Source organism: Theropithecus gelada, chromosome 4 (genome assembly GCF_003255815.1).
Source record: "Theropithecus gelada isolate Dixy chromosome 4, Tgel_1.0, whole genome shotgun sequence".
NCBI classification, from domain to species: domain Eukaryota; kingdom Metazoa; phylum Chordata; class Mammalia; order Primates; family Cercopithecidae; genus Theropithecus; species Theropithecus gelada.
The window spans coordinates 141,177,532-141,204,664 of NC_037671.1; the positions used below are offsets into that span (position 1 = coordinate 141,177,532).

Below are 27,133 nucleotides of genomic sequence, written 5' to 3' on the forward strand. Positions count from 1 at the left end.
TGGCTGTACGCATATGCTTTTCCACAAAAGAAAATTTCCTACATTTTTCCTCTTTCATCCTGCCCAGAGGTACAAAACAGAATAGAAAAAATGTGTGAGTGATTATATAAGGCAGTTCTTGCCTATTCAGTGGGGAGAAACAAGCCTAAGTGGTTATGCTTGTTTAAACAAGTATCATATTTTTAATAATCTCTCTGCTATATTTCTGACCCAAATTGTAAGATGTCTTAAAATAATTTATAAATTGTTTTGCTGTGAATATTCATCATTTTTTAAATATTGAGAATTTTATTACCACAAAGAATTTTTCTTTCCTTTTAATTGATTTCCGCTCCCTTCTCTATTCAAAACTGCTACTAAATAGGAAAATGGTCTGACATTCAGCTAACTGTGATGCCAGCCTTCTCTGGAATGTTGTGTTGTGTTGGGCTGTGACTTCCATGGAATTCAATTCCTGTTTACCAAGGGCTCCCACTTATTTTATTTTAATATAGTATGTTGAAAAGAGTGGAAAAAAGAAAAGCAATTCAATAGGCTCTTACAACTAGGGTTTGAGTTAGCCTTTGAAAAACGGTAAGAGCAAAGAAAGATTTTATATTTAGGCTTATCTGATGAGCTTCCTTTGTTGTTGTTGTTGTTGTTGTTGAGGGATTAAAGGGATGAGTAATCTTAGCAAAATGCTGAGAAAGAGGCATATATGGTGCTTTAACCCTTGGGTCCTCCCTTGCTTACACTGTGCTGAGAACTGCTCTCTCTGACCAGGTCTCCTGTTTGTGAACCTGCATCCTCCACATGTGTCCCGACTCTTCAGGTTAATAACTGAGCCTCTCACTTGGCTTTGCTGTACCCCTTCAGCTCTGTGCATTGTAAGGAATGCCTGGGTTGCAAATCTTACTAGACCCTGGGGATTCTGTTCCATTCCAATAGCTGGGTTTCCTACTTCAATCTTTTGGCTGGGGTGGGAGGCATGTACAATAACAGCTAATTTCTCAAGTATCTATTGACATGTTATTCTAAGATAAGACAGTGGTGAGATATCAAAAAATTTTAGCATCTTTGTAATGAACAGAGTCACAACTGTTGGCTGTCTGATGGAAGTTAATATGGGGTAACCTCCATGCACCCTCCTGCTTCCCAGGATTCCCTTAGGGATTTCCTGTCAGGTTGCTTTTGGTAGACAGAGCACTGTGTTGCTCGAGGTAAAGTAGATTGGAGCTGAGTGGAAGTTGTCCACCACTCGTATCTGCCTTCAGTATCTATGTGGAGAGCACAGAATCCCCTCTCTATGTCTTGCAAGGCAAAAGTTACATTTCATCTGGTGAGGTTAACAGGTAGGCAGTTGCCGTGATGTGCCTTCAGCCCTCATGAGGTGAATGCAGCATGAATGAGTCACTTTCTGAGAGGACCATGAGCAAAAACCAGTCTCCACAATATCAGTGAGAGATTTTAACCAAGTGAAGGGCAGAGATTGCATGAAAATAAACAGGTCCTAAATCTTTTATTTTATGGCCCCCAGGCTGCATTTCTGAGCCTATACCTTAAAGTAAGTTGTTGTGTGTAAGAGAAGGAGTGTTGAGGAATGGAAAGCAACTCTAAAACTGAGGTTTAAATATTCATCCTAGTAAAAGAAAGAGCATTCAGAGGACAGGAAAAAAATGCGTCCCCATTTTGTGCACAGCATTATGATGGCAGCAAAATTCAAGTGTTGTGCATTGTATTGGGTGTGTTACATCTAGACTTAGACCCAGAATTGTGAAATATGGTAACTTTTAGAGAAGTATTTGTTTTTAAGATACATGTTATTTAGAAAATTAAGGAAGCCAAATATAACCAGAAAAAAAAGAAAGCAAAGTAAGTAAAATACAGAAGCATAAGGAACTCCGCCCCCCCACCCCACACCACCCCACCCCACCCCACACCTTTTTTAAGAGAAAGGTAAAAACAGCCTAAGATATGTTGCTGTCTCTGACTTGAATGCCCTGGTTTAAGTTCATTTTATCTGGGCACTTTTCCTATTCACATTAAAAATCAGATTATCTCTGGTAACAGTCTTTGAAAAAAGAAAATACACAGAATGTCAAGAGAAATGACTGAAAAAGACTTAGAAAAAAGAGTAACAAAAGAAAAAGCCCCACCGGATTAGATGACCAGAGCAAACTTTTGTAATTCATTCCTTTATAAGAAGTTCAAAGGGAAACCTAATACTATCTATTGTAGCACAACATCATTTTTCTTAGGAGAATTTGGTTATCTCCCTTCTACCAAGCGTTCCTCTGAGCTCACTGTCCTGAGTAATGTTAGCCCCACTCTTGCTAATGGTCTAAAATATTTACTTTGCATTAACAATGTGGTTTCACTTGACTGCTTCCAAGTGCAGAGGTATTTTATTTTGAAGTGTTTGCTTTCTTTGTTATTATCTGCAAATACATAACAAAGACAGTTTTTTCTACTTCAATATCTTATAGTTAGCATACTAAATGGAGTCTGCAACACTAGTTATTTGCCCCAAATTCTAGCTCTGAAACAAAGAAAAACAAACACCAGCATCAGTAAGATAAATACTGTGAGCAGAAGATTCATAGATAAAATGAGACTCATATATATATATACTCACACACACACACGCACGCACACATATATCTGTTACTAATTTCCTAGACAAGGAACAAGATATTTATCAATTACTTTGTCCTGTTTTGGAAAATCTTGGAATGTTTTTCATACCCAGATTCCCTTCCTGAGGGGCTCCCTGTGATTGCCATGTTCTGTCTAATTATCCTGCCATTCTGGCCACAGTTAATGGATTAGGGTGGGCATTTTGAGCCTGGACAGTCAGTTCACAGTTTGGCTAGGGCCCTGGAAGTGAGCTAGCATGAAACTCTACCTAACACAGGGCTAGTGATTGGCTGGACAGGTTAAAGACTCTCTTTTGGGGACTTTAAATATGAAACACATAGAGAAAGTCACAGTTTGGGTGATTGGGCAGAATGCAAATGACACCCAGAGAAAAAAGAGTAAGCAGAAGCCATGAGGCAACAAAACTGTGAAACACCAGAAGCAATGAGGTGGAGAGAAGGAAAAGAAAAATGGAAAGATATTATTAGGTAATTATAAGAGCAGAACAAGCAGAGAAGGTTTGAGTCACGAAAATGGCACAGGACTGAAGTAGAGAACCACAAAGGCTTGCTGCTGAGGGTTCAAGATAGACTAAAACTGGAAGGATTTTCCAATTTTTGTTCTTTCATGGGGTCTGATTATTGTGTCCCAGAATATCTCTACAATAAACCCTAAAGATCTGACATAAACTAAATGCTGGTAACCTAAAGGAGTCTACCTAAAACAATTTGGCTCCATGATGAATTTTAGGATAATTTTCAAGCATTTTCCATAATAATATGAAGTGCACTATGTAATGATTTTATTACCTACTTAATATCTGCATTTGAAATCACAATTGACCTCAGAGTAGCAGAATGAATCTCTCTCTTCTGAAACATACTGCACTCGTAAAATAAATAATCATGGAAAAACAATAATAAATATATAATTTAACATAATTATAATTTATTTATATTTGATTTATATTTAATTTTAAAATACAATATAATAAACAATAATAGAAAACACAAATGTTTCAATAAAATTATCAAGTCGAGTTCGCTATCATTATTTAATAAGAATCAGTTATTTTCCTGTTCAGGATCCTATCGCAGTTTAAATCTTGTTGTTGTGGATTTGTTATTGTGAACAACCAGGTACTTTTAGAGTGCTAATTTTCAGTGTAATGAATATTGCTTGAAATAAGAGGGCAGCTTCTGCATGTGGTGTTAGTATTGAGCAGACAGGGTCGGAGACTTTCATTTAGAGACAAATGTGGACCACTGCCCTCTTCTGGACAGACTAGGAGGAGCAACAGGGTATAGATGAGTGAAAAGTTCTTCAAGTATTTTCTAAGTTCACTTCAACAATATTTAATAAATGTCAACAGGTGTGGATTTACCTGGTGAACCAAATCCCAAGAATGCTATAAATGATCCCTCCTTTGGAAAAACTTACAGATCTGATGGGGAAATGAAATTGTAAATGAAAGATAACTTCATTGGTTAATACAATAAAGAATCAAATTTAAAAACTTTACTAGTATTATCATAACTTTGGGAAACTGTATTACTTCCATTTTTGTGAAACATTTTTGCTTTCTTTAGATGGAGACTGGAATTATGTACAAAATAAGCTGGTCAACAGCAAATCGTTGGAAGATCAGCAGGCACAAAACACGATAAAATTGAATTTCACAAACTGATTAAAACATTAAACTAAAATGCAGACTTACATTGCTCTGCTTTCATAATAAAGATAGTTTAAGTAAGGTTAATCATGGGTTCCCTTACCTGTGCAAGGTTGCTCTGTCATTTTTGCTTACTTAACACTACAACTCTTGCCTCACCTAATGCAAACTAATTATCTCCCTTTGGCATAGAAAGACCTAATGAACATTTCAGAGAGTGAACTTGGTTAATTTAAAGCCTATGAGACCCACTGGCAGGCTTTAAGTCTAAGCCCCCAGCTACATCTTTCACTGGGTGGTAGCTTAAGGGCCAGTCTGCCATTTATCCTTGCATATCACCACCTTGGGCTTCCAGGGAAGAAAGTACAAATTATTGGCAGGTGATATTCTGGAGTTCTTGACCACAGTGTCATTTAGCAGTACTTCCAACAGTAATCAAATAGAGAGAGTAGATTTATAGTCATTGGAGGGATTGAGAAAGGGAACATAGATTTGGTTGTAGAAGTTGAAGAAATTTATAGGAAAAAAGAGGTAGTGGTTGTATTTAACAAATTGCACAGTATTTAACAAAAAGTCTTTATTTCAGAAGAAAAGTTTGCACACTGAAAATTGTGCCCTTCAACCTGTTTTCTGTCTTCAGTGGCAGGAAGTTGACACCACTGTAGCAATAAAAGCAGGTGGCTTCCTTTGCCATCTCTTCCTTCCACCAGACAGCTAGATTTGCACTGAGCGGCCAGATTCATTCCAGCGTGGGAGAGCAGGTGGAACAGGGTCAAACACGAGGCCACCAAAATATAAGATGGCCATAGAAATGTAAGTAACAGTCAGGATGGCTCATGGCTTCTGTGCTGGTTGTCAGATTATTGCCTCTCAGCTTAAAACCTACCGTTCACTGCCCTGCTTGTAATGCTAGAGCTCCATCATGCAGACATTTTCCTTGGCCGGAAGAAGGTGTTGCAGGGACACTGCGGGAAGAAGGGGCTTTTCTTCTGTCTCTAGCGTGCCTTTTGTTGTCTTGCTCCTGCTTAAGAAGTGGACCTCTGTCTAAAAAGGATTCCTCCTTTGGGTGCTCATTCTCACCCCTAAATTCTATAGTGTGGTTTTTTCCCCCTTTCTCAGTAACTAATCCCCTGTAAATAGCTAATAATGTTTTCTACTCAACCTTTCATTTTGAAATGATTGTGTGATTCCCGTCTCCTGACTGAACCCTCTCTGGCTCACCTTCCAAGCTGTGGGTCTCCCCTCTGAAAACGTCTAATAAAATCAGATTTGGATATCTTTGTTGAAGTGTCAGATCAGTGCTTCTGAGCACAAATCTGTATTGGAGATTGGCAATCATAGCCCTCGTGCTGTCTCCATTCTAAAGTGGTTCAGGAGTTTTGGCTTGAAATGTTTTCATTCATCCCATAGATTCAGTCCATAGCAGTCTTGTGCATTCAGATCAGAAGCAGAAAAAAATGTATGTGACTAGTATGATTTGCTGAAGTTTTTCTGCATATACTCAACTCTAATCTCAAATGGACCATTTTATTGAAATAAAAATGATTTATCCACTGGGAAAAAAATTCCCTCTGCTATTTTGTTTTCTCTCTGGATTATGTGCTTAAATCTTTTGCCCTAGAGTTTCCGCTTACAAAATTCACCACTTAGATTTACTTCCTTGCTTTAGGCACCCTCATTCATATTGCTTCTTATGACCATTTCCTTGATTTTTTATTACTCATCCCCCAAAATCATTGCTCACATTATTTAATTAAGGTAAAATTTCAATTTATACTATAAAAGGAAAAGATCTCTTCTTTTGCTTTCCAGAATTTCCAACAAGCACAGTATATTAGATGCTGATTTTTTTAAACTAAAAATCAGGGTTTCAAGTTTTTTAAGACTTTTTATGCTGTATTTAAAAATCCCCTCTTACAGTGAAAACAAAGTAATGTGATATTTACACTGAAAAATGATAAATTCCCCAACATCCCTCAGAGTAATCATCATATTGACATGGACCTGAGAGCAAAAAGCTTCCCCAACTTTGACAAACATAATTTGTTCAAGGCCAAGCAGTTACAAACACTGTCAGTAACGAGAAGATATGGATGCTTTGCAGGAGGCTTTGGAAGCTACATTCACCACACTCAGCTATTTATGATTAGAATTCAATGTGCAGATGGTAGCTAGTGAAAGTAATACCTGAAATTCAGGAGAATGACAGCTGAAAGAGGTCTCTTCTGACAAATATGGAAACCGAAGTTTGGACAGCCTAAGCAACTTGCTCAGAGTCACGCAGTGGGAATGTAAATCAGCAGGATGTGGACTCTTCCTTTTTAATCTCCACTACATTGGACATGGTTAGGCCAGTGCTCATCTACTGATGAGGATCGCAGCTCTTTGTGTCCCAATTACTTTCAAAAGGCAACATGATTATAGTTATTGTCAAACCTAGCCTTTGTAATCATCTTGATTTAAATGATCAAGTTTATCTCTAATTAGCTTCTCCTAATAACAAAACTATTTTATCATAAATGTGTTTGGAAACCCTAAAATATATTTTGTATAACTAAGGAGGTTTTTGGTTCTTTGACCAGAGACAGGTGCAATTGCACTTTCTGCTTTCCCTTATAATAAACAGAAATACATACAGGTGTGTAAGTAAGTTAAATTATCTAATATTTCATTACTATAACTAAAATCAGCTATGGTAATTCTACTGCACGTTACACATTTTCATCTAGACCAACTACAAAATTTTTCTCAGAACAATTATCATAGTAGAAAAAAATCTTTAAAGATACATTTTAAACAATTAGTTCGTGGAGAAAACACTAGAATAAGGTCAGAAGAATTAAATTCTAAGCTGGGTTTTCTTACTGTGTTCATGGTGATAGCATATAAGTCTCAATTATACTATCAGTAAAATGGGGCTAATGACAGATGATAGATGTTCTTTTTATTTCAGAAGGTTCTTATAAAGGAAATACAGGTAATAGGTAGGAGTTACTTTGAACTTTTATAAAGAAAATATCAATGCTATTAAAGTTTTTCAATATCGTGTTATAATGCTGCTGACATTAATTTTCAAAATAAATTAGTCTTATTTAATATTTGTAGTTGTACTTTGAAGTAACCACCACAAAAAGTTGTTGTATACGATAAAATTCTGTTTTAAAAATGGATGCATTTTAATGTTGTGGGAACTAGACTTTATAATTAGCTTGGCATCTTTTTTTATATATAAAATGCAAGGCCAACTAAAGATTTTTGCCTTCAATGATTTGGCCCTTGCCGTGGGATTTCTTTTCAGACCACTAGACGGCGCAACTACAGGTCTAATGACAGACCAACCTCCTCTTTGAAGAAAAAAACAAGTGAGGAGAACAAGAGAGAGGAATGTTATGAATACCTGAAGTTACACAGTCCTTCTCTCACAAAGGCAGAGGTGTGCAGAGTGCAGCGTAAGTTCAGGAAACCTGTTCCTACATGCAGTCTTTTTACTAACTCAGAGGCAGGGATCACTTCTCCTGTCTGGGCATAGGTTTCTTCATCTAGTCAATTCTCTTTAAATGCATTCCTTCTCTCTCTTTCCGTCCCTGGAGACAGAACAGAGATCATGAGTTCTATGGCTGCCATGGTCTCTAGCTGCTCAGTACTTGAGAAGGATGATAATGGTGTTCGGTAGAAGTGTGTGGTCTGTGAGGGCAGCCAAACAAATTTCACAGCCATTAGGTTCTATTCCTGACTCTGCCATGCTCTGGGAGCAGCATGTGACTACAGTAAACTTCTTCTGAACTTGGCCTAGTTCTCTGTAAAACTGACTGTATCATTTGACATCTGCCTCCTCTAAGCAGAGTTTACAAGGATTAATGAGATAATGCTGCCAACAGGCCCGACGTTTGAATGAAAGCTGCTAATTATTAACAAAGCCTCAGTGGGCAGGTCCATAACTAAAGTCTGACCTTTCATCTTTGTCAAAATGCTCCTTAAATGGGTGACATTATTGCTACAAATAAAGGAACATTTTGTTGGAGAGGTAAAAATGATTAAGAGGAAGGACATCAGGCCTTTGAAGGAAGGTGCAAAGAGCAGGGACAACTGTCCTACACTAGAGAAGGGTGAAGGTGATGAATATTCTCCTCATTGACAAGAAAGAATCTTGCATAGGAGTGGAAGTGGATCTTTTTCCTGTTCACTGAGGACAGAAGACACAGGAAGGAATTCATCAGAATGGTTGATAAGACATGAAAAGCTTAGAGAAGGGATATTTGGAAAGCAGATGTTGTACATGTTTCTAATAGGAGAGAATCAAACAGACTTGTTTCTAACTTGGTGAAAATTGTGTACCATTAGGAGGTCAAATTTCATTAGAAGCTTCTTTACTCTTTTAAAGACAGAATATGATTTTTGAATATAATTTCTAAATGGGGAACATTCTGGATTTTTTTCATGGGTCTCTTCCTGCTGAGATACGAATTCATTTTCTTTCTTATGCTCTCCATAGAACATTTCTTATTCGATTCCTCTTCAACCTTTTCTTTTTTAATCTGGAGCATTGAAAGAACTCTTGTTCTATTTCCACATATTGAAGACTTCATTATCAGGTAAAGTGAGGAGTTCCTCATGGAAGGGACCCGAGGAGCCCTTGAATGTGTTGGGCAAGGTGAGGAGCATTCCCAGGCTACCTCTTGCAGAAGAAAAGCAACTTCCCAAGGGGCCTGAACAAAAGACTGCTTTGATTCCTTCTTCCTCCTTCCTCCCCTCTTCCCTTCATCTTTTCTTTTCTTTCAACTAATTTTTATTGAGTATCTACCTGGTAAGAAGGCCTACATTACGCCCCACATAAACATGTACTTCCTATTGGCGTATTTAACTTGACTTTCAGCTCTGTAATTTTCCTGCGGCTAATAGAGAAATATCCTGATTGAGGACCACAGGTAGCAAGAAAGTTTTCCATGAAACTTCTTAGACACCTCTAGGAAGGATTTATATGGGATATTTGTTAGCAGCTATTTTGAACTTAATGACACTAATTTTTAAAAGTTATCGTTTTTATTTTCTACTAGAGAAGCCTTGTTCCTTTATGTTCCTCTAATTAAAGTGAATATGTGGAATTATTTCTTCTGAGTTCCTTCAGAAGCTTTGCAGTGATTTGGATGGTGCCCTCAGTGCCAAGAATAGACAGTAAGAAAGAACCAGAGAATCCTCCCATTACACTGCACTATTCTAACTGGATCAGCCAATATTCTCTGGGCCAAGGGCATTTACAGTATTGAGCATATTTCAGATGATCTCTGACCCTACATCGTGTGATAGAATGTAATTCCAGATTCTCAGCAATGAGGTTGTATATGCTTCTACTTCCAGTTGGTTACTGCTCTTTTTTCAACAGATTTTTCTTTTGCTCTGTTAATCATCTTCTTAAAAAAATAAGTGAATACATTAATAAATGGAAAAAGATGTGTACCATACATATACAAACATATCCAGAGGAATAAAAATTTTTGCTAGTTGTGCTAACATATCTTTAGAATGAAGTCTCCAAATCGCCCTTGAAATTATTTTCTTCAAATGTTCAAAGTCTAACAAACAACCTTAAACACATGAGTCAGGTTTTATTTTCCACATTCTGTAAGTTTTCAGATTATTGGTCAATGTTCTACCGCCGTATGAATTTGCAAGACAAAGTCTTAAACTTTTCTCTCTTTTTTTTTTTTTGAAACAAGGTCTCACTCTGTCACGCACGCTGGAGTGCAGTTGAATGATCTCGACTCACTGTAACCTTCACCTCCCAGCCTCAAGTCATCCACCCCTCAGCTTCCTGAGTTGTTAGGACTATAGCTGTGCCACCACGCCCGGCTAATTTTTGTATTTTTTTGTAGAGATGGGATTTCATCATGTTGGCCAGGCTGGTCTTGATCTCCTGAGCTCAAGTGTTTTGCCCACACTAAGCTAATGGGATGAATTTTGGCAAAGATCAAGAGGGAGTCATTCTCAAACCAATCTAATTATCCTCATCATAGAAAGACTGTGTCTTACTAATCAAAGAGCCTAGAGGGCTACCAACTAGAAATGCAACAAAACACAACCATCTGCATTTATATATTACAAGTATTTACTTTCCATTAAAACAGCTGTTATTCTTGTAGTATTGCCCATATAATTAGTTTCATTAAAAAATGTTTTATTTTATTTTTCAAACTACTGTTTTGGGATCTTACTTATATTCTGACAATATAGAAAGGGACTTTTTTCCCCAACCTGGTTAGTGGTGTGATAAACTCACTGCGCTAAGGTTGGAAGATACTCGGATAACAGTTTCGACCGCATTATCGCTAGCCATGAAATAATACAAGTAATAATATCAGTAAATGGAAAAATCTTTCATTTGTATTGTATGTTTTAATGTAGAATTTTTCCCCACATATACTATTATTTACTGTTCATCATATTATCAAATTATTTCTGGAACTTAATTTTCTTATCTGGAAAATAGGGATAGTAACTCCAGTTCTGCCTACTTCAGAGGGTTACTGTGACAATGAAAGACAAAGAGTATGTAAAACTGCATTTAGGCTCAGAAAGCATGATGGTATAGAATGACAGCCATTCATGCACAGAGTCAGTTCAGCCATATATAACAATATTAAGGACTAGGAGAGGAAAAAAAAAAATGAGACTGACTTAATTGCTCAGTTGTGTAAACCTGGAGACGTGTATCTTCTGAGTCTCCTACAAATTAACAACACTACGTTAATAACCATAGGCCAAGATTTTTTAAATGCTGGCTGAAGACGCATTTTCCAGTTGAATTTCTAATAACAGTGAGCTAATCCTGGATAATTCCTAGTTGTCTTCTATATATCAGGGCTATGAAAGTTCTTAGAACAAATATATTTACAGGAAGTTCTATTTTTCTCTTGGGAAAATACTCTGGGAATGACTAAACAATATTCTCTAATACTACCAAAAACCATCTCCCTCCATGTGCTGAAAATGATCATAGAGAAACTGGTTTGGGGCATGCATGTTGTAAGGTTGCCCTATTGCACTCCCCTTTTGTTTACCTTCTGAAAACGCTTTTCCCACTAGAAGACATACACTCTACACACTCCTGTAGTCAGGAAAATCTATAGTTGCTTAGATGCATCTTTCAGTTCACAGTAGCTTTATCTCTGTGCTGAAATAAAATGCTTTTCAATTAGAATCTCCTTTCTCAGCACCTAACAATGAATGCAGATGGAACCTGTCCAATCTGAGCAGAAAAACCACCAAACTTAAAAATAATCAGAGATTTTCAAGACATATCGACAGAGCTAAAAACATAGTTACCTGGGCAATTATGTCCGTAATTTCTGAATAACTATGGCATCTTCCCACACAGGATCGAGCCAGAAAGTCTTCTACAAGCCGTGTTCCAATGCCGTAACCCCTGTGGATGAAGGAAAGAGTGTGGTCTGAAAATTCTAAGAAATTAGTGAAGTCTATCAGTTTTTAAGAAGGGATTTGTGTGTTTAGCACTTGTGCAAGAGAATCACAAATCATACCAAATATGAAGAGTCAAAATGGCTTTTGGCCGTGGGCTTCTTATTCGTCCCACAGACCACAGAAGCAGAGAGGAACACACCGAGGAAATATTAACTGGTCTCCTACAAGCAGAATAGTCTGCCTAGAATCAAGACTGGCCCAAACTTGACAATGTGAATTAAAATTAAGGAAGGCTGGTGTCTGTAGCCTAATGTTTCTCAGTGGCAACGAATTCTCTCATCATTAGCTATGATGGAAATCAAATGAGAGTCTAGCTAAAGTGTCTGCTACATGTGTGATACCCGGATATTCGCTCTTCTCTTAGCATTGTTATCAGGGTAGAAGGGCAGGCATTTCCAGGATGAGCTCTGGAAGGAGGGGAAGAAAGGAGCAGAACAAATTTTTGTTGTCAGTGAAAGTTTCGGCAACTTCAGACTCTGAAGTTTACTAAGAAAAAAAACCTCGTTTTTCATTCCAGGGAAACAAACTATGGGACTTGGGGGAAGGTACTGTATTATCTCCACCCCAAGAAAATAGCTCTAGTAGTGCCTGAAGTACAATTTTGAGAACCTTCGATTGAGATGTGATTATACACACACTGAATATGTAGCTAAGGTGGCTGAGCACACACTTTCAACAAGATAAACTGAGAAACGACTAAATTTCCCAAAAGGATACAAAGAAAGGTCAGAGTCTCTGTCTTATAAGAACATGCAATCTAGCTGAGAAAATGTGACCTTCAAGTGGAAATCAAATGGAACGCTGTTTTTGCCAAACCTCTATCACAAAATTGGTCTTTGAATTTCACAGCCACATGTACATAGACAAGTGAAACGATTTCCAGTGGAGCCACAAAACGCCCAATGAGACACCACAGTGTTCAGAGGCAATGATTACTCCAGAGGCTCTAAAAAGAGATGAAATCTTTGGTGACTAGCTGGTTGGAGGGAGACAGATTTGATGTGAGAGTGCTTATGAATTCAATGAATCTTGTGAGATATCCTATTTATATTTCTGAATGGGTAGAAATATTCAGTTTAGCTTCCTTGACTTTAGAGAAAAATGGTTTATAATTTCAGCCAAGAAGCTCACGCTGCAAAGACTTTTAACAATCAACATGTCTACTCTACAGAAATAGTTGTATCAGGATTAAAAAATATTTCCAGTGTTTTCTAATTATCACTTTGCATATCCACAGCTCAGCAACTGGGAACAGTGGTCAGAAGCCAAAACGTTAATGAGCTGTGCTATATCTACACATATTGCTTTGGTCAAAGGGTATGTTTCTGCGAACTAGATATTTTATAAATTAAAAATGTAAGAGGCTCTCAGCAGAAGCTATTAAGGAAATCTAAATGTGAATTTTTTTCTTAAGGAAAGATCTTTCTGCGGCTTCTCAAAAATTTATTCTTTAATATTTCATTCATGTTTGTTAAATGTATACTCAATTAGCTAACCGAAGGTTTTTTTTAGTCAAATAAGTGAGCTTTTTTATTATTCACAGCTTTTTCACAAAACAATGCAAGTTTAACGTAAGTCAAATAAAATGAAGTAATTTCTGGAAATGCTATGTCAGATATTTAAGTGTGACCTTAGTGTAAAATAACCTTAACATTCCTCACAGCTATAGACAGTTCAGCTAACAAAGTGACCGAGAAATCTATAGGTGGACAGTTGGACAGTTCTCTTCTTTGTGAATGCCCTTGACTAATTAAGTAGAAATGCAAAAAAAAAAAAAAAAAAAAAAGCATATGTACAAAATAAATTAGAACTTTTTAAAAAGAAAAATAATATGCATACAGAAAGAAGAAAAATGAGAGTTTTTAAAAAAGATTTTCAATCTTTATGTTGTCTTTTTCTGTATTTCAACTGAAAATACAATGAACCCTTTTAAAAAGCTCTAAAATGTTAGGCTAAATTTCCCCTTCAATCTGCCTAGATAAATCTTCTAACCAGTACACGTTTTCCAGTCTTACCTCTGTTAGAGTCCTCTTCAGAGTTTATAATTAGAAGCTCAAAACCCATTGACAGATGTTTTATTGTTTGGCAATCATCTGATGATCACATAGTTATTCAGAGAAAATCAAAAGGTAGAATTTGTACAGGAGGAATCTCCAATAATAAAGACAAAGAGAATGGGTCTCATTTAAAAAGGAAGAAGTGAGTTTTTCTACCTAATGTGTTTTTAAGAAAAGCATAGTAAGGATTAAAAAACATTCAAACAATAAAAATGCTATCTCAAACAAAATAAACTCTCCCTTTAATTCATAATTCCCATTTTCTCCATCTTCCCCTTAGGAAACTACCATTATGAGTTTCTTGCATATCTTTCAATAGATGGTCTGTGCTTGTGTAAGCATATATTTATATTGGAAGGAGTTGTGTTAGAACAAAAGACTTCTGAAAAGAATAAAATTTGATGTTCCCTCATGTTGTTAATAGAACAATTTCAATTTTACCACATATTTTGCTTATAAGCAACTCTTCAGTCACCTAAGAAATGATTTCTAACTAAAGAGAAGACATCCCACACTTGATATTTGTAGGAAAAAATTCCTTCCTATTACTTTATTCTATCAACCCAAATGGCACTTGTAAGAAATTATGTTCAGCTTTCAGATGTGATTAATTGAGATAGAAGAACCGCTGGTGAAATGAAGGAAGGGAAGTCATCAGAGGCAGCAAGAATGCAGGTGATGTAAGAAACAACAGACATTCAATAAGAATGAAGGACTTCCACTTACATTTTATCTAAATATTGGTTCACATCTTCATCTTTCTCATAATCCTTACACAGCTGGGCAACCAGAGCTCCATAGGTAAGGACAAAGAGATCTTTATTCTGGAGAAAAAGGGGTAGTTTCTTGTTACAGGCAAGTTATGACAGTATACTACTGTACTTCTTTTTTTTACAAAATCTGGTTTGAAGTAGCCTTAGAGGTCATCTGTACAATTTTTCCTTCCTCCTATTATTGCAACAATTCGCACTTTTGAAAACAAATTATATTAACATTTGGATACATTGATGTGGGGTGGGGGAGAGACAGCCGTTAAATAAAATGAATTTCTCAACATAAGAACATCCCTCTATGCATTTGCTTACATGATAACTTGCAATGTATTTTCATGAAGGACAGTTTTTTAAAAATACTAATTTCTAACATAAATTTCTGTTTTTCTAAAATATATGCCAGCCATGTTTTCAGTTGGAAGGAAGAATTGGATAAGACTTCTCAGGAGTCTGCACAATCCCTAATGGCTCCCAGATCTGCCAAGGAGACCTTCAGGATAAACCCAAATGTAGCAGCAAATTTGTGAGTTTCTTTTCTTTTTACTTAGAGAAAAAAGGGGAAAGTGATATTTCCTTATAGATCTCCAAAGTATGTCCCATTTTTAGAGTAAATTATAAATGAAAACTAAAGCTTAAGACAATTTAGGTTTGACTTAGGATTCTTCCAAGAACCTAATAATAAATCACAAGAAATGCTGGTAAATTATCAATGAAAAGTCTGCCTAACATATAAGAGCCACAGCAGAAGACAAAGTGCTGCCATATACTAATGCTACAGCATAAAGATAAACAAAGGTGAAGGAGGGAGAGAGAGAGAGAGAGAGAGAATGAGATTGTTGTAACTACCAGTAAAACAAAAGAATCTGAAAAAAATAAAAGTAAAAAAAAATTATACCCTACCTACATGCCATGGTCCCAAAATTGTGTCCATTTATAATTAAGGCCAAACTGAAATAATGGAATTTCTTCTCTGTCCCTGATGGGTGGGCACTATTATATATTGAAACCTATTTTATTTCCAGCTGAGTTTCTAGTTCAGTACCCATAAAGGCCAGCTTTCTCTATTCCGCTTCATGGCCAAGGACTGTACCTTGAACTGCCTGTTCAGCTGGGTCTCAAATCCATACCACAGATGCTAGGAAAGGTCAACATAAGTTTATCTTCATAGTTTTTAAAACAATAAAAATAATCATGTGAATATCTGAGAGAACATCATTAACTATTTCAGTAGGTTATGAATGTATCAGGATAAAAATACATTTTAACTGCGTTATAAAATCAAGTGATTTTGGTATAATAGGAAGTATGTATCATTTATCTTTAGCACTTGAGAGTCCCACAGGAAAATAAATCAAGATACCAGAAGGCCAGAGGAGGTATCCGCAGCCATTTCAAACTGAAGTGTGCCAGTTAGTCACTACAATTCTAAACACCAAGTCTGAAATTACTTAATTATATCAAATGCCCATCAGTCTCCTGAAATAATTAACAGAATTTTAAAGTTAACAATGAGTTTTTGTATCTGTAGCTTCTGAATGGCTAAAACTAAGAGAGTATTAAAGAATGTTATTTAAAACTAATCTGCAAAAAAGTAAGGTTTATAAATAACTCTTAACCTGGAATATATAGAAAGGATAATAGGAAACATTTTTAAAGGCAATCCTTTTTTGATGACCTATTTCTGTTCAGTTTTACACATGATCAACTATATATATACACACATATATATACCTGTATACGCATACATATATATATATATTCCTATTTCCTGAAGTATGAAATACAAAAAATTGCTAATATTTTCATATCTTCTGTCAGAGGCAAAAAAAAATTGACACTCGTATGGATATAATTAGTCAGAAAAGAAGACCTTAAAGTCTGTATAAAGAATTGATTATTCTTTATGTGGGAGATAATCGTAATTATTCCTGGATGTGGCATTTATGATTCACCTCGCTGAACACTCTCTTTCCTCCACTAAAAATTCTTGTAGCATCACTTTTTAAAATAAATCAGAAATCACTCAAGAAAACATTTTCTCTGAAGTAGAAAAAATCTCTTTGTAGAAAGATCTTACTATTTTATGGTATTCTGGTCTTCGGTGTGCAGGGCGAGACATAGTGCTTGATAGATGAAGAACGTGATCTTCAATTTATCTTCTTTTGTCTGTTTCTTAAAGGTATATCAGTCCAGGTCTTTTTGTTTTGTTTTTGTAAGCTCTTCCTTGCTTTGAGACAGGAGTGCTACTTCTGCACTCTACTGCTTTTGCTCTTTGCTGAGCATAACAACAGGATTTTCTTATAGCCACGTAACTTGCCATGGATCAAATAACTGCTTCATTTGTAAGGATGAATTGTAATCTAGAGCCATAAAAGCTGATAATGTGAAGTCAGACCTGAAGCACTGAGACACAAAAAATTCTTTAGCCCAAGGGAGTTCAAGAGTGGTGTTTTGTTCTCATGCCAATACATTGTTTTAAAATCATAAACAGAAACCTTTGCAATCCAAGATAGATCTAAATGTTAGCATTATTCAGTCTTGGATTGATTGTTGTAAGAATTAGAGAGACAAGATCAGCAATCTGTAGGTAATAAATCCTGAGTTCAAACCTGATCCCTTAATTACACCAATGGTTATCATATTGTCCCCAAAACCATAGATCCCTATCTTGTGTGATTGCAGTATTGAAATATATCTGGTAACCTTTTTTTCTTTTCATTAGCAGCAATCAACAACATTAAGGAGTGATAGGACGGGCAATATTTTCTTACAAAACTGTTGTTCAAAATGGGTGCTCTACAGTATAATAAAGTATAATGATCTGGTAGAGAAAGTAAGCCCTTAGCTTTCTTTTGAGAGTTCTGGAGACGTTAGCTATTGAAGGCTCTCTTTATTTACGCAGAAATACTTAAAGTTCAAATAAAAAATCCTTTCACCTTGACAACTGCAGGGTGCAGAGGAAGATCAAAATCTTTCCAGAAACAGAAGTGGAAAATTCAGTTTAGGAAAGTAGTTTTCTACTACTTATAGTTTGAGTCCATTCGTCCTATTTGTTCTGGCAAATTCTTGCTATAAAGGGACAGACTCAAGAATACTTTGAAGAAAAGTGTGGTGTAGTTGAAAGAACCTAGGAGGACTTGGAAGGCTCAGGCTGATGCAGCCCTACCATTTATTGGCTGTGTGGCCTCGGGCAAGCCATTTTATTGCTCTATGGCTCAGTTTCCACATTTGCAAAATGGCAACAATATCACCCACCTCACAGAATAATTGTGAGAATCAAAGACACAGGTGTGCCATAAAACATATTAAAATGCACTATATAAAAACTGGTTACGATAGGTTATTCTTGTGGTTGGATAAATTGAATGGAATTTTACAATATCTACGGTATTTCCGTGACTGCATATGTTCTATGACAGTATGATCTCAGGAAAATTAATTTCACTTGGTTGTGGGGTAGGGGTGGAGAGTTTTTTAGTAGCGATTAATAGCAACTTATATGTATATCAAATTTACAGTTTACAACATGGTTTGCATTCTCTTTATCTCATTTTAATTCAAATACAATCTGTGAAATATTACTGTAATTGTGGCCATTTTACAGGAGAAGAATCTAAAAGTAGAGAGGTTGAGAAATGTGTTCAAGGTTATCTGGATGTTGGCAACAAGAAGGGATTTGGACTAAATTTGATGATTCCAAATCAGATATATTTGGTACTGCACACACTCTAATTATGTTAGAGCAAACTATTTTAGAGACGACTCACAAAGCTTACTAAGGTTCAGTGACAGCATGTTGCTGGGTCAATTTGTGGGCAATCCTGAGTTCTGAGTTAGATACTGCAGAGAATAACATAGAAAGGGCCTGTGTGCTTGCTGCGAGGTGATGGCAGTACTGGAATCAATTTCACCAAACTCTAATGGCTGTGGTATGGTCACATTAGGGCCATCGGGAGAATTCAGGATGTCATTGGGTGTATTAGAAAAAGCCAGCTTGTATTTCAGACTGACATGGTTCACCTTTGCCCTATGACCTTCCAGTCAAGACACAGAGCTTGAGGAAGGAGCAGAGACCCTGCCAGGTGCTACTGTACAAAGCACAACCTGCATGACCACAGCTGTACTCACTATCACAGGGGACACTGGTTTACTGGTTTTCAGACTATGAAGCCTACTATTCTTCAGCAGCTCTTAGGATGCCAGTGAGCCCTGTGTTCCACAGACTCCTTTTTTAATGTAAAAGTACACCTCCCTTAAATAGAAGAAAGCACAGAGATGATGTTTCAAGCAGGTACATGATCTATAATGTCTGCCCTGGCAGCCAAGTAGGCAAGATATTTATTCAAGATATTATTTCAAGATAATGCATAAGCAAAGTTTTTCGTGTTTTACTAAGAGTTCTTTAGTCTTGTTAGGACTAAATTTGGAACTGGGGTTAGGAGAAAGACGCATTCTTCAGTCTAGTCAAACTGCACTGCAGTCAACCAACCCAAGGAAATGGTGAATTGAACTATGCTCCTAGGCTGGTCCTTTGGGAATACGTGGGCAGCAGAATAGACACTTGGGAAGGTGCTAATAAAGGAGGACATCCACTGATCTGTGGGTTGTATGATCACCCACAAACTATCAGAGAAGACATGTCCCTAAGACATGTCTGAATGTCCCTAAAACTTATGTGTTTAAACTTAATGCCCATTGTGGCAGTTTTAAGAGTTGGGGCCTTTGGGGAAATGATTAGCTCATGAAGGCTCTGCCCTCGTGAATGAATTAGTACCTTATCAAAGGGCTGGAAGGAAATAGCTTAGACTTTTGTTGCTTTTCTGCTATGTGAGGATATAGCAATAAGGTGCCATCTTGGAAGCAGAGAAGAGCCCTTGCCAGAAAACAATGCCAGCACCTTGATCTTGTACTTCCCAACCTCCAGACCTGTAAGAAATAAATTTCTGGTGTTCACTAGTCTGAAGTATAATAACATCACAAAAGAACTGAGAAAATGGATTACTCATGAATGTAATCATTCACAGTCATTGACAAGTTACACATTGGCACTGCAGATGAAGTGATTAGTTCTTTCAACAGTAAGCAATAGTAAAACTTGGGAATTTATCATCTACAAACTCCTTTACAGCAAGAATTTTACAATCCAATAATGACATCTAATCAATCAAGGCTCCATCCTTTCCTACATAATTCCCTGAAAGAATGGTCTACAGTTTCCTTCTCTACTTCCTTACTCCCCATATACAGATGCTCCTCAATTTGTGATAGGGTTATATCCCGATAAACCAATCAGAACTCAGAATGCATTTAATATACCTCACGTACCGAGCAACACAGCTTAAGTTAGCCTTCCTTAACATGCTCAGAACACTTACATTAGCCTACAGTTGAGCAAAATCATCTAACAGAAAGCCTATTTCATAATAAAGTATTGAATATGTCATGTAATTTATTGAATACAGAACTGACAATAAAAAAACAGAATGGTTGTATGCATGTTTGATGTAGGGTTTCTACTGAATGTATATTGCCTTCACACAATTGTAAGGTGGGGACCATCTATACTTTAATTAAGTTGATTTTTAAATATAAAATTATAAACATAAGGAGGCCAAACATGGTGGTGCATGTCTGTAATCCCAACGCTTTGGGAGACCGAGGTTGGTGAATCATCTGAGGTCAGGAGTTCGAGACCCTGGCTGACATGGCGAAACTCCATCTCTACTAAAAATACAAAAAAAAATTAGCCAGGCGTGGTGGAGGGCACCTGTAATCCTAGCTACTTGGGAGGCTGAGGCAAGGGAATCAGTTGAACCTGGGCAGTGGAGGTTGCAGTGAGCTGAGATGGTGCCACTGCACTTCATCCCGGGTGACAGAGTGAGACTCTGTCTCAAAATGTATATATATGTAAAAAATAAAAATTAAATTATAAGCCTAAGGAAAGATGTGGTATTTACTATTAAGCTTTACTAAACATGTTGCTATATACACTTCAGGCTTTGCTTTTTAAAATTTTTGTGTTGATACATGATATTTATGAGGTACATGGATAGAATATACAATGATCAAGTTAGGGCATTTAGGGTATCCATCATATTGAGTATTTATCATTTCTATGTGTTGAGAACATTTCAAGACCTCTTTTCTGTTTTGAAATGTAAATACATTATATATTATTTATATATATATATATATAACTCTCAGACAAAACTTGCTAAGTTTGTTCTTTGTACATTTTATGTATTTTCTGATATTTACTTGATTGATTCATTTCTGATAAAAGCATATTAAAAATATCTCTCCAACCAGACATGGTGACTCACGCCTGTAATCCCAGCACTTTGTGAGGCCAAGGTGGGCAGATCACCTGAGGTCAGGAGTTCGAGACCAGCCTGGCTAACATGGTGAAACTCAGTTTCTACTAAAAATACAAAAACTTAGCTGGGCATGGTGGCACATGCCTGTAATCCCAGCTACTCGGGAGGCTGAAGCAGGAGAATCGCTTGAACCTGGGAGGCAGAGGTTGCAGTGAGCCAAGATCGTGCCATTGCACTCCAGCCTGGATGACAAGAGCGAAACTCCATCATATATATACACACACACACATATATATCCATAATTGTAAGAATTTTTCTTTATAATTTGATTAGTTATTGCTTTATATATTTCAAAGTTATGCAGTCACAGACACACAAGTTGACAATTGCCAAAATTATTCCTTTTGACACTTTTTAGTTAAGTTTTGCCTTCTATTAATATTATTGCTCCCATTGATATATATTTCAGTACCTTCATTTTCAAGCATTGTGGTACAGTTTTGAGAGTATCACTTGTAAGCAGCATGACTCTATTTTTCAGTGACTTTGTAGGTAAGTTTAATCTAGCTATGGAATAGTGGTTAAAAGCATGTGTCAGACCACCTGAGTCCCAATACTGGCACTTCTGCTCATCTGTGTGTGATGGGCGGAAGGGCCACGTCAATTTTCCTGGGTAATCTCTCCACACCTTAGTCCTCTTATCTGTAAAAACATTGAGGATATTAGTGTCTCATCATAGGGTTATTGTAGGAACTAAATAACATAAAGTTCTTAGAGCAGTAACTAGTGTCAGTAATTGTTAGCTGTTGAAAATTTTTTTTTTGTTGTGATTGTGGATATATTTAGTCCCATTTCTACCATTATTTTCTGTTTTCTCTTTACCAGCCTCTTTCCATTGTTTACTCTCTCCTTTCTTGTCAATATTCTCTTTGTATTTCCTCTTTTTTGAATGATCTATGCGTTGGATTTCTATTCTTTTAGTGATTACACTTATACCCCTGAAGTCACCAAATAAATCAATGTAATTAACATTTCCATCATCCCTGTTCTAGTTGTGTTTTCTCAGATTCTGTATTTGTCTATTCGGCATCCATTAATTACAAGGTCAAATAATGGCCAAGTTGCTTACATCACCCCTGTGATCAAAGCCCATAATCTGAACCACTTCCTTATCTAATTTTCATTTACCAAGCCAATATTTACCCTCCCTTAAATAAACTATGGCCAGGTCACAGGCAATATCCCAGGTCACAGGGATAGCCTCTGTGCCCCAAGGCCAATCAGAATTGTTTAAGTGAGCCAACCCTAAGTGTCTTCCCTGACCTCCCTTGCCTTTTCCACAGAGTGCCCAATAGAGGCTCTAGCTAGGCTTTCCCTGCCACCTCTTGTCCCCTGACTAAACCTGATGTGCCCCCATGATCTTATGTGGCAATAAATTATTTAAATGGCATTGGCCTCTTTGTGTTGTCACTCAGTCACCTCCTTAAATTAAAATTCCACGGCACAAGTTGATACAACCCCAGAATTACAAAGGGATATTTCTCATATTCCTTTGTAATCCCTCTCTTCTTATCCCTACTTCCAGACTTCGTAGGCAAGCACTGGTCTGTTTTCTGTCGGTATGGATTAATTTACATTTCCTAAAATTTTACATAAAAGAATCATACACTATGTACTTTTCCTGAATTATTTCATCCAGAAAATTATTTCTGAATTCATTCATGTTACTAATATATATTAGGTTGGCACAAATGTAATTGTGGTTTTTGCCATTACTTTCAATCGTTTTATCCTTTTTTTTTTTTTTTTGCTGAGTAGTATTCCATTGGATGAATGTATAATACTTTGTTGATTCGTTCCTTTGTTGATGAATATTTGGGTTGTTTCCAGCTTTTGGCTATTCTAAATAGGGTTGCTATGGACATTCATGTGCAAGTTTTCATGTGGACATGTGCTTTCATTTCTCTTGTGTAAGTAACTAGGAGACAAGTGCTTATGTTATATGGCAGATGTATGGCTACCTTTTAAATAAAATGACAATTTTCCAAAGTGGTTACTCCATTTCACATTCCCACCATGAGTATATGAGAATTTCAGTTGCTCTGCCTCCTTGCCAACATTTGGTATGGCTAGTCTTTTTATTTTAGATATTTTAGTAGATATGTAGTGACATCTTATTATAATAATATATTGCCTTAGTTGTAACTTTTGTAATAAAAATTAGTTATTTCTGAAGTGAATGGACTTTTAAAAGATTATACTTGTGCCCATCATTATTTTTTGCTCCTGTGTCTCTCCTCAGGGCTCATTTTTCTTTTTGCTGTAATATATCCTTTAGTAACCCTCCTAATGAGGTTCTGTGGATGGTAAATTCCCTTAGCCTTAATGTGTCCTTATTTTGCTCAGTCTTGAATGATAGTTTGGCTGGTATTAAGCACTCTGAAGATAATGTCTTCTGGTCTTTATTGTTATTGATGAGAAATCTGCTGTCAGTCATTGCCCTTCTTTTGTAGATTATCTGTTTTTTTCTTTCTGATAGTTTTAAAGAATATCTCTTTATTTTTCACATTCTGCAGTTTTACTCTGTGTTTAGTTGTGCATTTATTTTTCTGTATATTGCTCAGAATACCCAACATTCTTCGGATATAAGAACTTTTCTTTGATTCTGCAAAGTTCTCAGTTATTTCTTCTTCAAATATTACCTGTCTATTCCTTCCTTTTTTCTTCCAGAACTCCTACTAGACATATTGTGTAGTTGCTTAACTGTTTTCAAAAATAATTATTGTATTTATTTGTTTATACTGCATTTTGGGTGAATTTCTCAGTACTACATTTCCATTCACTAATTATGTGTTTAACCATGTTCAGTTAAAAGTTTATTTGAGAAGAGAAATGTATATCATATTCACTTTGTATAAACCCAGTCAAACCTATTTCGGTGCCCTTTATATTGAAATTCTATAATAAATATTTACTGGTTAAATACACAAAGAAAACATCTTACATCTTACTTTTTGTTTTCAGATATATAACTTTATTAAAAACCAAATATCGGCCAGGTGTGGTGTCTCACACCTGTAATCCCAGCACTTTGGGAGTCCAAGGTGGGCAGATCACGAGGTCAGGAGATCGAGACCATCCTGGCTAACACGGTGAAACCCCATCTCTACTAAAAATACAAAAAAATTAGCCAGGCGAGGTGGCAGGCGCCTGTAATCCCAGCTACTCAGGAGGCTGAGGCAGGAGAATGGTGTGAACCCTGGGAGGCGGAGCTTGCAGTGAGCCGAAATTGGGCCACTGCACTCCAGCCTGGGCAGCAGAGCAAGACTCTGTCTCAAAAAAAAAAAAAAATCACATTTTCATATAACAAAAAGATACCTATAAACAAATCTGCAACTTAAATTTTTAAGCAGCACATAGCAATATTCTGTGAACGCAAGCAGATTTAAAATTTTTATGCAAAGTTAGAATATTTTGTTGTGATTTGGCTTTGGGGCATCTAGCCTTGTTCTTTCCTTTGGGAAATATTTTGAGCTCTTCTAGCAGAACCCTTAGGAACATTCCAGCCAGCCCTAAATTTTGGATTGCTCTAGTATTTAATAATTTCCATTAATAATTTTATTATAATTTTATGGTGACAAGATGCTGGTCCAGTACAAGGTTAAGAATGTCTCGTTTTGCTTTCAATGCTCGATTTGCTGGTGCTCAGCATTTTGTGTCATACAAAGCAGCACACAGAAAGATGGAGGCAGCCTGCTTTCTAAGCAAGCCTCCTTTTTAATTATAGTAAAAAAAAGAAATTCCTCCCTTCACTCATACCTAAAGGAGCTCGCCCTCAATTTCTTTCAGCTGTAATCAATCTGAGCTCAGCGTTTTCAAAGTACACAAGGAAAGATGCTAGAATCCTTTAAACATGTAAGGATGTTGGATCACTTGACACAACCAGTTAAACCAGTAAGATCCCATAAAATGGTTATAGCTGGTGGAGTCTAATGATCAGAAAGGGCCACAAGCTGATTTGTGTAAGAGCTTCCCACGATGTGCTCAACGCTCAACAGTATTGTATCTTCTCTGCAGAGAAATGGTATATTTATCAATTCTTTAATTGCAGCCTTGACTGTTGGTGGGCAACAGCTCTTCTCCTCTTCCACATTCAGCTGTCCTTGTCAGGTTGGAAAAAATTTCTATTATGGTTCTGCTTTTCTTGTCATTCCTGCCTTGATCCTTCTGATTGCTGGCTTTGCTCTGAGAAGCCAAATGTGGACAATTACTGGTGAATACTGCTGCAGCTGTGTCCCTCCATACAGGAGAATCAGCCCCCTAGAGTGCAAGCTGGCTTGCCTTAGGTTCTTCAGCATCACTGGGAGGGCAGTTGTTGCTCCTTTAACCTGGCTGGCGGTGACCCTGCTGACAGGCACATACTATGAATGTGCAGCAAGCGAATTTGCATCTGTGGACCATTACCCAATATTTGATAATGTCAGTGCCAGCAAACGAGAAGAGATCCTAGCTGGGTTTCCATGTTGCAAATCAGCTCCTTCTGACGTGATCCTAGTAAGAGATGAAATAGCTCTTCTGCACAGATACCAGTCACAGGTAAGTAGATTTTTTTCCCCCTGCTGTGTTACCCCATAGAACTACAGTCACTAGAAACATTGCAGATTCCTACTGCTTCTCATATTCTCTGATTATAGAATACAATACTAGATACTGTTCATCAAAGTGAGTTCTACTGAGCGAATATACATAGTTAGCATGTTGGGCTTTGGAGTCAGCAGAACTGAGTCTTAGTCTTGCTTTGCCACTTATTAACCTGCAAAACCTTGAGTAAAATGGTGATATTAATGGCACCTACCACATGGGGTTGTTGTGAGGAATACATTTACCAATATATCGGAAGTGTTCGATATGATTTCTAGAATCTATATTAAGAACAATAGATTTTAGATATTATAATGAATATTATTGCTATATTAGTAAATCCCACCTTCTGTATATATATTCTTAAATATGCATTCTTATATATTACTATCTCATCTAAAATTATAGGAAGCTTAATTATAATGAAAAATAATTCCAGTTGTGATTCTAAATTTGGTGTCTATGGATAGGTTTATGTCAGAAAGTGGGGTGGGGTGGGAAGAAAGCCTGACCCCTACTACATTTAAAGGTTAAATTTTTAAAGTGCTATTGTGCATTTTATCAGTAGAAAGAGTGACATTGGCTGTCATCAATTTCTCCAAGGGATTTGAGGAAAAAACACATTTTGAAACCACTGTCATATAGTAAAAGCATAGCTTTTTGAAACTACTTATTGCAAAGGCATGCATATTTTTTCACTGGTAATCTTGGAGTTACTACATTTTAGAAATGCTAAAGTTATTTAGTTGGGAGAAGCTACCATCAAGACACAGAATATCAAGTTATTGTAATATGGCCCAGTTTTTAAAAAGTTAGAAATACCATTAGATATGCTGTGTCTTAACTTTTAAAATACTAGCCCTAATGCTCAGAGGAGCTATGTAAAAATATGTGAAAATTCAAAAAATGAATAAAGTATAACTTAAAATAATTTTCTTGCTTAAGGAAAGCTAAATTGTAATATGCATTGGTAAGATTTTCTTAAAGTCAAAATAAAATGTGTTATTAAATGCATACACAAATTTCTGGAAAAGATACTTTTACAGTTCTGAGTACCATTGCCAGTAGGTTGTTTGGTTTTGTGACAACAAAACTTACATTTATTTATGTACTTTTCATATACTGTATAAATATTTTATATCTTAATTCTAGTTCTGATAATATTGAGAGACGGATATTACTACCCCATTTTACAGATAAGTAAATCAAAGCTCAAAAAGTTTATGTAACTTGTATAATTCAGGGCTAATAAACTGGATCAAGATATCCCAAGATCATGCTATTTCCTTTTCACTAGGCCGTCTTCTGTGACTGTCTCAACCTTCAGTCACATTTCATTAATATACGTTATTTTTCAGTTAGATTTTTGTGAGTTGACCACAAAATCGCCTTAAATTCAAATATCTTCTTTGCCCATGCCCCATTCTAAAATATCTTCCTGACGTTAACTTCACCCCATTTCAATCTACCTCCTAGACATATGCCAAAAATATCTTTCTAAGTGCAAATTGAATGATGAGATCCCTTCCCTACTGCATATGAAGCCCTTCAGTGATTTTCTACTAGCCTAAGAACAAACCC

General features: G+C 36.5%; 2 protein-coding genes across 6 annotated transcripts in view; one reads left to right on the forward strand and one right to left on the reverse strand.

Annotated features, from left to right (window-relative positions):
• Positions 1-16,809, reverse strand: part of TRAPPC3L (trafficking protein particle complex 3 like) — a 48,450-nt gene extending 31,641 nt beyond the window's left edge. Inside the window, exons 1-3 of the mRNA XM_025382971.1 lie at positions 16,672-16,809; positions 14,548-14,645; positions 11,609-11,708 (exon numbers count right to left, since the gene is read on the reverse strand). Of these exons, the coding sequence (XP_025238756.1) occupies positions 11,609-11,708; positions 14,548-14,645; positions 16,672-16,713 (240 nt within the window). The 5' untranslated portion in view covers positions 16,714-16,809. The remainder of the gene's footprint in view (positions 1-11,608; positions 11,709-14,547; positions 14,646-16,671) is intronic.
• Positions 722-27,133, forward strand: part of CALHM4 (calcium homeostasis modulator family member 4) — a 29,286-nt gene continuing 2,874 nt past the window's right edge. The window contains exons 1-3 of one of the 5 annotated variants that reach the window (XR_003119053.1): positions 736-866; positions 15,010-15,117; positions 25,347-25,507. Coding sequence is in view for 2 of the 5 variants with exons in the window: in XM_025382966.1 (XP_025238751.1) it covers positions 24,950-25,507 (558 nt within the window). In the remaining 3 variants the exon portion in view is untranslated. Of the gene's footprint in view, positions 867-15,009; positions 15,118-24,949; positions 25,508-27,133 lie in introns of those variants that run through there. The other 4 variants (XM_025382967.1, XM_025382969.1, XM_025382970.1 and 1 more) reach the window with 4 other exon arrangements.